This window comes from Acomys russatus, chromosome 5 (assembly GCF_903995435.1).
Source record: "Acomys russatus chromosome 5, mAcoRus1.1, whole genome shotgun sequence".
Lineage (NCBI taxonomy): Eukaryota > Metazoa > Chordata > Mammalia > Rodentia > Muridae > Acomys > Acomys russatus.
The window spans coordinates 65,872,959-65,885,176 of record NC_067141.1 but is presented as its reverse complement, the minus strand read 5'-3'; the positions used below and the strand labels follow the sequence as shown (position 1 = coordinate 65,885,176).

The 12,218-nt window shown below is 38.7% G+C and overlaps 1 protein-coding gene across 6 annotated transcripts in view; it reads left to right on the top strand.

Annotated features, from left to right (window-relative positions):
* Nt5c2 (5'-nucleotidase, cytosolic II) overlaps positions 1-12,218 on the top strand; it is a 126,287-nt gene that overhangs the window by 81,365 nt on the left and 32,704 nt on the right. For 4 of the 6 annotated variants that reach the window (XM_051146724.1, XM_051146722.1, XM_051146723.1 and 1 more), the window contains one exon: positions 10,853-10,926. In XM_051146724.1, coding sequence (XP_051002681.1) covers positions 10,853-10,926 — 74 coding nt within the window. Of the gene's footprint in view, positions 1-50; positions 80-6,325; positions 6,561-10,852; positions 10,927-12,218 lie in introns of those variants that run through there. The other 2 variants (XM_051146726.1, XM_051146727.1) reach the window with 2 other exon arrangements.

Here is a 12,218-nt window from a genome sequence, read left to right as displayed (position 1 = left end):
CTCAGGAGATCAATGCAGCTTGTTTGTTGATCCTGTACTCTTATCCAGAGGAATAGGCTCTGAGGATGTCTAAGGAAGGGTGAGTGCGCTGCTTATACGTCTCTGGTTTTTCTGTGTAAAGAAATGTCATCTGAGGGATTTGAAGACTAATAAGCAATGCTGCCAGTCTGAGTTAGGAGCTGGAAGCAGATTGAGCAAAATTCAACCAGAGCTCATAGTGTGTTAATATATAATCTATTGTAAAGATACTATGCTGTTTTGAAAGACAGCATTAAGTATCCTGCTTTTCCTCTTATAGAGCGTGCTTTTGTTTTTGGGTATAAAGATTGGAAGCAAACGGTGGTAGCCTATAAAGAATTCAGTGAGGTTTAAGATTTTAAAGGCATTTTAAAAATCGTACTTTTAGAAAATGGGGTGAAAGATTGAAAAGCAGCGTCTGATTCTGTTTCTGAACAATGGAAGCAAAAATAATTCCCAAGTGCAATCGCTTTTTCTCTTCAACTTATAATGTAAAGTAGCTGTGTTAATTTTCATTTTTGTATTCTTTCTCAGATGATTCAGAGTCTTTTATTGACTCTCATTTTGTAACCTTTGCAACAAGTTAACTAAGTGGCAAGTTAATTACCAGGTACTGTTGGTCTTTTCATTTCTAGCCTTTCTCAGGAGCCATTCCTTTGCCAGTTCTTTTGTCCTGTATGGAGTTTTGAAATGGCTCTAGTGTCTTGCACTCATAGTTAATTTAAGCTGAATCATTTATTATGGGGGGTTCTCTCTTAAATTTTACTTCTTTTTCAACTTCATTAGGAGTAAAGAGAAGAACAAGGGTATAAATAATTTGTGTTGTATTTTGATGTTTTATGACATCACTTGAATTTGAGGAGTTTCTTTCAAATGTGGAAGTTGTAAAAAGACCATTTCTTTAGGTTCTTGTGTTTGCTTGTTTGTTTTCACTTATAGCACTGTTAGAGATTTCTGTTGATAAAGCGATTTATGATGGGGATTACCACAGATGCTGGCATATTAGTCAGATCTGTATATAATGGTTATTTAGAAAACTTGTTTGTAGATTAAAGATGAACTATATTTCTAGATGAAGTTAAAATTTGGGGCAGGCAATTATTGTTTATTTCCTTCCCTGGTAAAGCAGATGTTAGAGATACTTAATTAGAAAGTTAGAGTTGAGGGCTGGAGAGATGGCTCAGAGGTTAAGAGCACTGACTACTCTTCCAGAGGTCCTGAGTTCAATTCCAAGCAACCACATGGTGGCTCACAACCATCTATAATGAGATCTGAAGCCCTCTTCTGGCGTGCAGGTGCACATGCAGACATAACACTGTGTACAGAATAAATACATCTCTTAAAAGAAAGAAAGAAAGAGAGAAAGAAAGAAAGAGGAGTATAGATCAAAAGGGCACCTTAGAGGGGTAAGCTGGTTTTCTAAGTTTATCTCTCTTGATGATGGGACAGTGCCTTTAAAGAACATGAGTTATGTAAACAAAATCAATTAGCTGTATTAGTTGTTGCTGTTTTTGGAAATAATTATATAAATTTTGTGCTTTGCAATGATTTTTGTTTTTTTGAAACAAAGTTTCATATAGTCCAGGCTGGACTTTAACTTATTTTGTACCAGAGGCTAGCCTTGAACTCTTGGTCCTCTTGTCTCTACTTTCCAAGTGTTGGGATTGTGTGTACTTGAATGACTTGCTTAGAGAGTCCTTATAGCCACTGTTTTTATCATTAATATTCAGCAATCTGTTACATTGTGGCATCTATGAATACTTAGTGTGCCACAAAATGATGATGCTTCACAGAAACAGACCATGTATTGAGAGTGACCCCATAAATAAGAGCACGATGGAGATGAAAGTTCCCAGTTGTTAGTGATGCGAGGTCAATGCACAATGCATTACGTATGCTTGAGTAAACAGATCAATTGTGTTGCCAGCCATATAAAGTAAAGCCCATGTGATTATGTGTAGTATATACTGCTTGATTATCAATAGTCATATTAGTACTTTATGGATTCATTATGCTATGCATATACATTATTATTTTAAAGTGCATTCTTTCTGTAATCCCAGCCCTGGGATCTGTGGGCCTCACTGGCCAGCCATCCTGCTTATTTGGAGAGTTCCAGAGTAGTGAGAGACTTTGCCTCGAAAAGAAAAAAGAAAAAGAAAAAGATAGGTGGCACCTTAGTAATTATACTCAAGGTTGTTTTCTGGCCTCCATACATCCATGCATATATGCACGCACAAACATACACATAAACACACACACAGAGAATAAGTTTGCTGTTAGAAAAAAACAGTAAGGCTGTGTTATTCTATTAGCAACCTCCTGCAGCTCATATTTACTGCCCCTCTCGATTACATTGAGATCATGTGGAATGATTGACCTGTGCCATCTTTGTGTAAACACACTGTCTGATGTTCACATGGTGTGCTCCGTCATTACATGACCACTGTTCCATGTAAACCCATGGTAACTGAGACAGTTTGGTGTTAGTAGGATAGATGCAAAGATCACAGGATCAAATAGGAATCGATCGATCCTATGTGTAGTCATGGTTTTCAGCAACGACACCAGGGATTTTAGTGAGATGCTAGGGTTTTGTTTTGTTTTTTGTTTTTGGATGTTTGCTTTTTTGTTTGTTTTTGACAGAGTCTGTGTATTTTAGCTTCACCTCAAAGTTTCTAGGTGTGTGTGGGGTAACCTTGAACTTCTGATCCTCTTGGTTCTATCTCCCCAAACATTGGAATGACAGCCATGCAACCACTGCACCCAGTTTATGCAGTACTGGGGAGCAAACCCAGAGTTTCGCGCATGCTAGGTGAGCACTCTACCAACTGAGCTCAGCCTATATAAAAACACATATATAAAAGCACACATATAAAAGCAGTGCAAAGTGAATTATAGAGTTAATTACATGTTTGTCACCTTGTATAAGGAAAATTTTATTTAGTTAAAACATATAAAAGACTAAATAGATAAAATTGGCATCATCAAAACAAAAAAACTAGTTTTTTGAAAACCATCACTAAAAAAAAAAAAGAAAGAAAGAAAAAGAAAAACAAAGAAAGAAAAACAAACAACCCCCCCCCAAAAAAACAAACAAAAAGGAAAGCTGTAGACTATGGGAAAAATTCTCATATTTGTATCTGATAATGTAGTGTGTTCTCATAAACCTATATCCAAAATACATGAAAAACAACTCTTACTGCACATAAGACAAACAACACATCTTAAAAATGGAAAAAAACCCACTTGAGTAGGGGGGAAAGCAAGAAGTGCCAGATAAGCATGTGAAAAGATGCTTAGTCATCAGGGAACTGTGGTTTGAAACCACAATGAAATGCCATTGCACACACATTAGACTGTCTAAAGTTAAAAATACCAACAGGAGTATGTGTACCAGGGATGTAGCTAAGTGACAGAATGCTTGGGTAGCATGTGTGAGGCTCTGCTTCAGCCCTTACACCATGGTCATCCAGTAAACTGACAGTGGAGAACAGCTGTACCTCATGCATTGCTATGGGGACTGCAAGTTAAATGTTGACAGTATCTTTTCAAGTTAAATATACTGTATCACCCTAGTAATTCCACTTTTAGATATTTGCCCAAGAAAAATGAAAGTATATGTCCTTGGAGATTTATATGTGATGCTTTTCATCACAGCATTATTTAGAATAGTCCCAACCTGGAAACAACCCAAATTGGAAGGATAAGTAAAGTGTGGTATATCTATACAATGGAATACCTAAAAATAAAGGAAGTAATTCTGATATATGCAGCAACATGGATGAATGTCAGGAGTACTGTGCTAAGTAAAAGAAGCCAGATACACAGCCCCATATGTAATGCTATTTACATGGACACTATACTGATAAACTATGGAGATGGCTCAGTCAGGGAAGTGCTTACTGTACAGGCACTTGAGTTCAACTCTCAGCATCCATGTAAAAGCCAGGGAGTGGAGGTGTTTATCTGTAATCTCAGCATCTGGTGGAAGTGGGGGTGGAGACAGGAGGTTTCTTGAGTTCATTGGCTAGTCAGCTTGTCATGTAGATGTGCTGCAGGCTCAGTGAGAGACCATGTCTCAGAAAGCTAGGTAGAGAGCAGTTGAGGAAGACATCTAATGTCAGTTGTTATACATGCCCCCCCGCCCCCCCATGCACACACAAACTGTACACACAGATGGCCCCTGAGGAATGAAACCATGACTCTTCCCCTCTCCCCCACAAACCTGCTCATACACGGAGAGGTTAAAAAAAAAAAAAAAAAGCAGAGGTCTTTGTGGTCCTTTAAAGCAGTGGTCTTTGTGGTCCTTTAAAGCAGTGATCTTTGTGGTCCTTTAAAGCAGTGATCTTTGTGGTCCTTTAAAGCAGTGGTCTTTGTGGTCCTTTAAAGCAGTGGTCTTTGTGGTCCTTTAAAGCAGTGGTCTTTGTGGTCCTTTAAAGCAGTGGTCTTTGTGGTCCTTTAAAGCAGTGGTCTTTGTGGTCCTTTAAAGCAGTGGTCTTTGTGGTCCTTTAGGGTCAGGAGCTGGGGAAAGTGTTATGAAAGAACATCTTTTTTGATTGAAGGAAATAGTGGTAGTTGTTGTAGGATCATATACAGTTGTCAGAATTGACCAGCCTCACAGGCAATACAGTTGGGCTCTTTTTCCTGAAATGACATTGCCAAGGCTGCCCTGACTTTTGGTCCAAGCAGTCCTGCCTCAGCTTCTTTCCCAGCTGATTTCCCCTCAAGACAGGGTTTCTCTGTGTAGCCTTGGCTGTCCTGGACTCCCTTTGTAGACCAGGCTGGCCTCAAACTCACAGTGATCCACCTGCCTCTGCCTCCGTGAGTGCTGGGATTAAAGGTGTGTGCCACCACACTTGGCTCCAGCTGATTTTTTAAATATTTATTTATTTTTAATGTACATCTGCTTTTTGGACTACATGAATGTCTGTGTGAGGGAGTCGGATCCTCAGGAACTTGAATTACAGACAGTTGTGAGCTGCCACGTGGGTGCTGGGATTTGAACCCGGGTCCTCTGGAAGAGCAGCCAATGCTCTTAACCATTGAGCCATCTCTTCAGCTCCCCTGGTTTTTTTAAATAGGTAAATTCTACCTTAAAGTTGTTAGAATGCTCTCTATCTCCATGAAACCTAGGACTTTGTGCATGCTATGCAAGTGATCAGACATTCCACCCCCAATAATTTTATACATTTGTTTATTTAATTAATTTGGGGGTGCACATGTGTGTATCATTCACTTGTGCCATGATGTGTATATGAAGGTCAGAAGACAACTTGTGGGGGTTGGTTCTCTTCTACCATGTGAATTCTGGGATCAAACTCAGGCCCTCAGGCTTGTTAGCAGGCCCCTTTACCTGCGTACTGGCTCTTCCCCCAACATTTAAATGAATTTCCTTAAAGTGCACTTTCAAAACCTTTGGTGAAAAGATAATAAACATTACACATTATCTTGTAGGATTTTTTTCCTTGCTTTTAACACACTTTTTTTTTTTTTAATTGGGCAAAATGCCACCTAGAATTCAGGTTGAATTCTTCTAGATAGGGTTTATTTTTGCTTCTTTCAGCCATCTGGGAGCAATATCAACCATCTTGGTAGTGTGACTTGCTCACTTCTGAGGGGATGTTTTCCCCTCTCCCTTAGAGAGTGTGGAGGGTAAACGCACACATTTCTCTGTGGACTCCTGTGTTGCGTATGTGTGCACCCTTGCCTTGTCATGGGTAGAGCCCGTTGAGGGTTGAGCTTTACGTAGAGTCTCCATCTAATGCTCTGCCTTTTCTTGAGCACCCACACACCCGCTTCTAACTCGTGTGCACTATAGGTAAGTTTCATAGCCAGTGATATTGTTAGTCTGAATCATCTTAAGTTCTGCTTTGTATTCGCCTCAGTCCTGGGTTTCTCTGATACTCGTTAGGAGACTGAAGCACTGCTTCCTGTGCTGAGGACGCAAACTCTTAAACTTTGAAATGTTACTGTGGCTGTGCTTGTGGCCAGTCTCTTGCCCCCGCTGAAGTGCTGTCACTGAAGACATGACACTACTTCACTAAGTTCATAGTGTGAGTGCGCCTACTCGGGTGCACTTAGAAGCTCTTCCTGGCGAGCAGTTCAGATGCATAATGGCAGCTGCTCACAGGGAGAACAGATGTCCAAGAACATTTTACAGTCGAGTTTTTACTCTCATTTGTTGTTGCAGTAACTGTTGTTGGGCACTTGGCCAGGAAACTGTGACTCCTAAGCAAAGGGAGGAGTTACAGATAAAGTTCACCATTGCCAGAGAAATTCTATTCCAAATGGATTTGTGTGGAGCAACAGTGATATCCAATGACAAGTTAAATTAGACACAGAGGTGTTTTCTCCCACACTGTCTCAGAAGATACATGGTGTTGAGAGGCCTGGTTCAGGCAAAACAGTCTTTTTGAAGTTAGGTTAACATCACACACACTAAAAATTATATTAGGAATTTAAAGAAGAATCTTGTTATGTGACTTCAGAAACTACCCAGACAGTTTCAGTTTGCAAAACGGAAACCAGTGACAGATGAGGTAATTGTGCTCTGAATTTATAGTCAAATCCAAACCAAATAGAATTTGCTGTTTACAGAATTTCACTATAGTTAAGTTGCATGTTTATGTTAAGTCTGAGACTCTTAGATCCTCTTCTTAAAGCACATTATAGTAATGATTTTATATTTCTTGCAGCTAATATTTGTATTTGAATGCAATTTCTTCAGGTTTTTTGCCTTACTGCTGTGGGATATGACAGTAAATACTGCTAAACGTGTTTTTATCGAAGTCTGTGTTTAGTTTTACAGTGTTCCTGTGTACTCCTGTTAGTGCTCAGGTGTCGGCTCACAGTGGCTGGCTTGTGTGAATTCCGGCTGATGGTTGGATTTATGGTTCTGCCTTATGATTGGATTCTCAGTTTAGTCATGAGGTTTTGGTTGATAATTACAGATTTTAAAGCATGCCTTTGATTTTTATAGATATGTTCATGCTCTAGAACACAGGTAAAATTATTCTACTAGCTAATGATTTAGTAAAAGATTACGGTAGACTGGCATTGGCAGATGTGCAGAAAGTCTTGGGACTCGTAGAAAATTGTGATTCTCTTAAGTACACAAATATATTTGTTTTGAAATATGTGAACTTGTCTTTTTGTCAGTACCTTGTATTTGACATAACATCCTACACTTTGTTTAGTTTATAAACTCAGCAGCGAACGGCCATTAGTCTCAGACTGAGAGATAAGTGTCTGTTGAGGACTGTCCTGAGATGAGCGAGGTCAGCCTTAAGTTCTCTCCTGTGCCACAGGCTTCTCTTTCAGCGCTGGCTGTTTATCATCTTTGTAAAGCTGAGTGTATACACGCAGCAACTGTATTTGGCCTAGTTCTCTGTAACACAGTTGCCCCTTTGGTTCTTACAGCTTTGCTTACACAGGGAATTAGATTCATTCTGTGGAACTCCTCCTTCTATGCTTCATAGTGTAAGGTAGCTAGTGAAAAGGAAAGATGAGAATATACGTAAGGTTTCCCATCCGGACCATAACAAAATGAAGACGGCGTAGGGGTGACTCTCTCCTTAAGTGTAGGGGTTGATTCTGTGAATTAGACTAGTTGTTTTGAATGAAAAGAGAAAGAATATATTTGATGGAAGTTTTTACTAAAAGGTATTATTTCTTAATTAAAATGTTTTATTAATATATTGTGTGTCCATGTCCGTGTGTGAATATGTGTATATATGGGAAGGCAAGCCACTGCAGGCACATGGAGAGGTCAAAGGACACCTGAGTTGCACAGAAGAGCTGGAAAGGAATTCTCTTCTTTGATGATGTTCCTAAGATTGAACTCAGGTTGCTATGCTTGGCAGCAAGTCCTTTTACCCACTTGCCAGATCTTATTTCTTAATTTTAAGACCATATGAAGTTTTGTAGCTCTGGCTACCCCCAAAAGACAATTTTCATGATATATAGCACAAAATGAGATGTGCGTTGTAGCACAAATGTGTTGATTGAATAGGTAATGTGGTTAGTTAAGTCAAAGAGGAATGAAAAATACGACTTGGTAGATATTGAACAATGTATTCTTGAAGGATGTTATCCCCAGAGTTAACAAGGATGCCTTGCTCTTGCTGTCTTTTGAAAACGTGTGTGCTTTGACAGATTTTTGTTGCTATGCAGGTACAGTCTTTTTTCCTGACCAAGAAAGGAGCTTTGCTTGAAACTTTTCTACATTAGTGTCATCCTCACTACTACAGCTGCACCTAAAACCAGCTAACATCCATTTTCTACCAAAATTGAAACCTCTTTTTAAAAATTATTTGGTTCTGTATCTCTTTCTTAGAATATAATGTGGAAGAAAAATCTTCCTCAGCTCATCTGCCTGTATTCTCTTAGGATATTTTAGGCATGTCAGCTGTTAAGGCTCTGGGCAAGGATTTTACAGTTGCCCCTTTGCCTGACATGAGCCTGTTTGAAAAGCCCCAGCGGTAATAGTAGCTTTTAATTCTTAGAACCTTTATTTTGTGTCTTTCACCTCTGCTGTTCTCAAAAGGATTTATGTAGGTGGGCATTGTCAATAATGAAGTAGATTTTGTTTTAAGTAAAAAGCAGGGTAAAACTTGGGAGGATCACTGTGGTATTTGGAGTTAAGTACTTCTGTTTTTATAGAGTTGGTTTATTTATTTGGGTTTGTAGCTCTGATGTGCTTGATGTACAAACCTTGTGTTTGCTTTTCTTGCACCTCAAAATAATAACAACAAGGAGGTTTGAGTAGGCATCATTTCTCTAGTTCCCTTTTTCTTTCAGCTGTCAATATTCTTTTTCTTCCTTTCTCTTACTTAAGTCAATATGAAATAATGATTTCCTATAAACTAGGGGTTTTTGTTTTATTTTGTTTTGTTTTTTAAGACAAAGTTTCTCTGTGTCGTACTGTCTGATTTGGAACTGAAACTCACAGAGATCTGCTTGCGTCTGCTAGGTTAAAAGGTGTTTGCCACCACACCTGCCACCCCCACCCCACCCCTCAGGAAAAATTCTAGATTTTCTTAGGGGAAATATAAATAGTTTATGTAACACTTCTTTCAGAAACTAAGAGATTTATGGAGCTGGCCTACATGTGGTAGCAGGTACATTCATGAGATGCGACTATTTTTCATGAAAACTAAATAATAGTTTTGCAGGTAAGTCTTCAATTGAATTATTTTAAAGAAGCCTTTGAAAACTTGTTCTTTAAACTGTCCATTTTAATATAACTTGTAACACCAAGTTTATGAGTTTGTCAAGAAGTTTTAAAAAATTGTGTGTGTGAAAAAAATTGTGTGTGTGCATATATGCGTGCAGATATTTGGGTCACATGTAGTCTCTAGGCTAGACTTGAGTTCACTATGTAGTTGAGGATGACCTGGAACTTCTGCATATCCTGCCTCCACCTGGGATTACAGGTGTATGCTACCATGCCTGGTTTTATGTCGTGCCTGGTATTGAACCTAGGGCATTATGTATGCTATGCTCCTCAGACTAGGGAGGTTTTTGTTTTATTTTAATTTTAGACAAGCTTGCACCGTATAGCCCAGACTGGTTTAAACATGAGATTGGCTTGCCCCAGCCTCCTAAATACTCCTCCACACCTGGCTTACTTTCCTTACTATTTGTGTATTTACTTGGGCTTTTGTTTTATTTTGAGACAGGGTCTGTATGTAGCTTAGGCTGGCCTGGAATTTGTGATCTTCCTGCCTTAGACTCCCCACTACTAGGGATACAGGGATTCCCATCATAGCCAGCTATTTATTTTTTGTTAATGTTGTCTAGTCTGGCTTTGAATTCCTGGGGTTCAGTGTTACTCCTGCCGTAGCCTTTGATCATGTCAGCACTGGGCCTACCTTATCACTGGGCTGAGCTGTTAGAAGTCCCCTCCTACCTTCTGTTATCTAAATGGAAACAGAGAAATATCAGAAAAGAGCACTCAGTTGAAAAATAGGCAAAGGACCTGAATAGACTTTTTTTTCAGGAAGACATATGCATTGCCAACAGATACATGAAATGGTATTTTAAAATTACAGATCATGGACTCATTACAGAGGCTCAAATTAACATCATAATTAGATATACAAGGATGTGGCATAAAATTGTTGTATCTATAGTGAAAAATGGCACCAAGTTTCCCAAAGAAATTAAAGTAATACCTTATGAGCCAGAAGTACCTAAACTAAATGAGGTCACCCACCTTGTTAGATGCTTTCTGGTGTTCATTGCATTATTATTCACAATAATCAAGATACAGAGAGAACCACAGTATCCATCCATAGATGCAAGGTGACTATGAGCTCTGCACATTTATCTGAGGACTGTTATTTAGCTTTAAAAGGGAAAATCTACCATTTGCAACTACCTTGATGAACTTAGATGACATTGTACTGAGTTAATACACCAAACACAGGAAAAATACTGCATAATATCACATGTAAAATGTAAGAAAAATGTTAAATACATAGATATAGAGTAAACTAGAGATTAGGAGCGAGATACATAACCACAGTTATCTAGGATGCATTTGTCTAAGACTTGTAAGTACAGCATGAGCACAGGTAATACTCTGGTATACTAGAGAGGCAGAGGAGAGCGGAAGGAGCCAACTACATAGTATGTTTCAGTTGCTTGGTCCCCAGTAGTCACTGTGTGTGTGTAATGTCAAGTCATCAAGTTAAACACCTTAAATATATACAGTAACATAAAGTCAATTGGGAAAATAAAATAAATGACAGTATAGAAAACAGTAAAATAACTTAATTAAATGTCAATGTTAATCAAGATATATGATTTTCTTATTTTTTTTCCATAGGGTGTTTGTGAACCGAAGTTTAGCCATGGAAAAAATAAAGTGTTTTGGTTTTGATATGGATTATACCCTTGCTGGTGAGTAATGATTTTTGATTTCTTAAGAATTGCTGGTCTTGATATAACATAGTGGGTCTGCAGGCAGTTTAATAGTCAATTGTTCATATAATCATTTCTTTGGCTGCAAGAAGCTTTTGTCAGATTGTCTTTCCATTGAGATATGTGAACACCAAAATTACCCTGTATTCTTGAGAGTTGTTTCCTGAGCTTATACAGATAATTTTAAAAAGTTCTAACTTACTTTGAAACTCTTGTTTGAAAAAACTCCACCTATTAAATAAAATTATAAATTAATGAATAATACATTAATATATATATTTTTGGGCATTTTTGGCTCTAATTACTTTAAGCTGTTTTTCAAAAATAGAAAACCTTTTTTGAGCAAGTGTTACACTATACTTCAATTTGACCTGGGACTCACTCATGCAGGCTGACCTGGGACTCACTCATGCAGGCTGACCTGGGATGCATGAGTGAACTGGCTTGGAACTTGCATGGATCTTTTCCATCTGCTTCCCAAGAGCTGAGATTATAGGCATGTGTCACACTGTTCAGCTTAAAGATGAATTTTTGGATTTCTCACTCTGCCGCAAAGTTAATTACTAAAATTTTTAACATTTCATTATTATGGGATTATGGGGGTTGTAAGTATTGAATTGCAGACATGAGCCACCACACCCAGCAACATACTTACCCCCACTTCCATGTTTGTTTGATTATGATACTAGGAGTTAAACCTAGGGCCTTGGTCATGCTAGACAAATGCTTTACTACTGAGCTATCGCTCTCCCCACTCTCCGCCCCTGCTACATAACATTTAACTCTTTTTTAAAAGAAGATTTGTTTTATTTTTCATTATGTGTACAAACATCTGTGTGTGGGTTTGTGCATGTGAATGCAGGTGACCAGCAAGGCCAGAAGAGAGCATCAGATCCTCTAGAGCTGCAGTTCCTGGTGGTTGTAAACGTTCTGACTTGGGTGCTGGGAGCTGAATTTAGGTCCTCTGAAGAACAGCACATACTCTCAACCATTTAGCCATCTCTCTAACCCATTAATACTTTATTTGTGAACAGATAGGATGTGTGTTCATTTTTTATCAAGTGGTTGCATGTACAGTATACAAAAGGCTTTTTAAAAACTGGAGGATTAGCATTGCTCATTATTACAGTCTCCTTACAAGACTAACATTGGGGCTGGAGAGATGGCTCAGAGGTTAAGAGCACTGCCTGCTCTCCCAAAGGTCCTGAGTTCAGTTCCCAGCAACTACATGGTGGCTCACAATGATCTATAGTGAGATCAGGTGTCCTCTT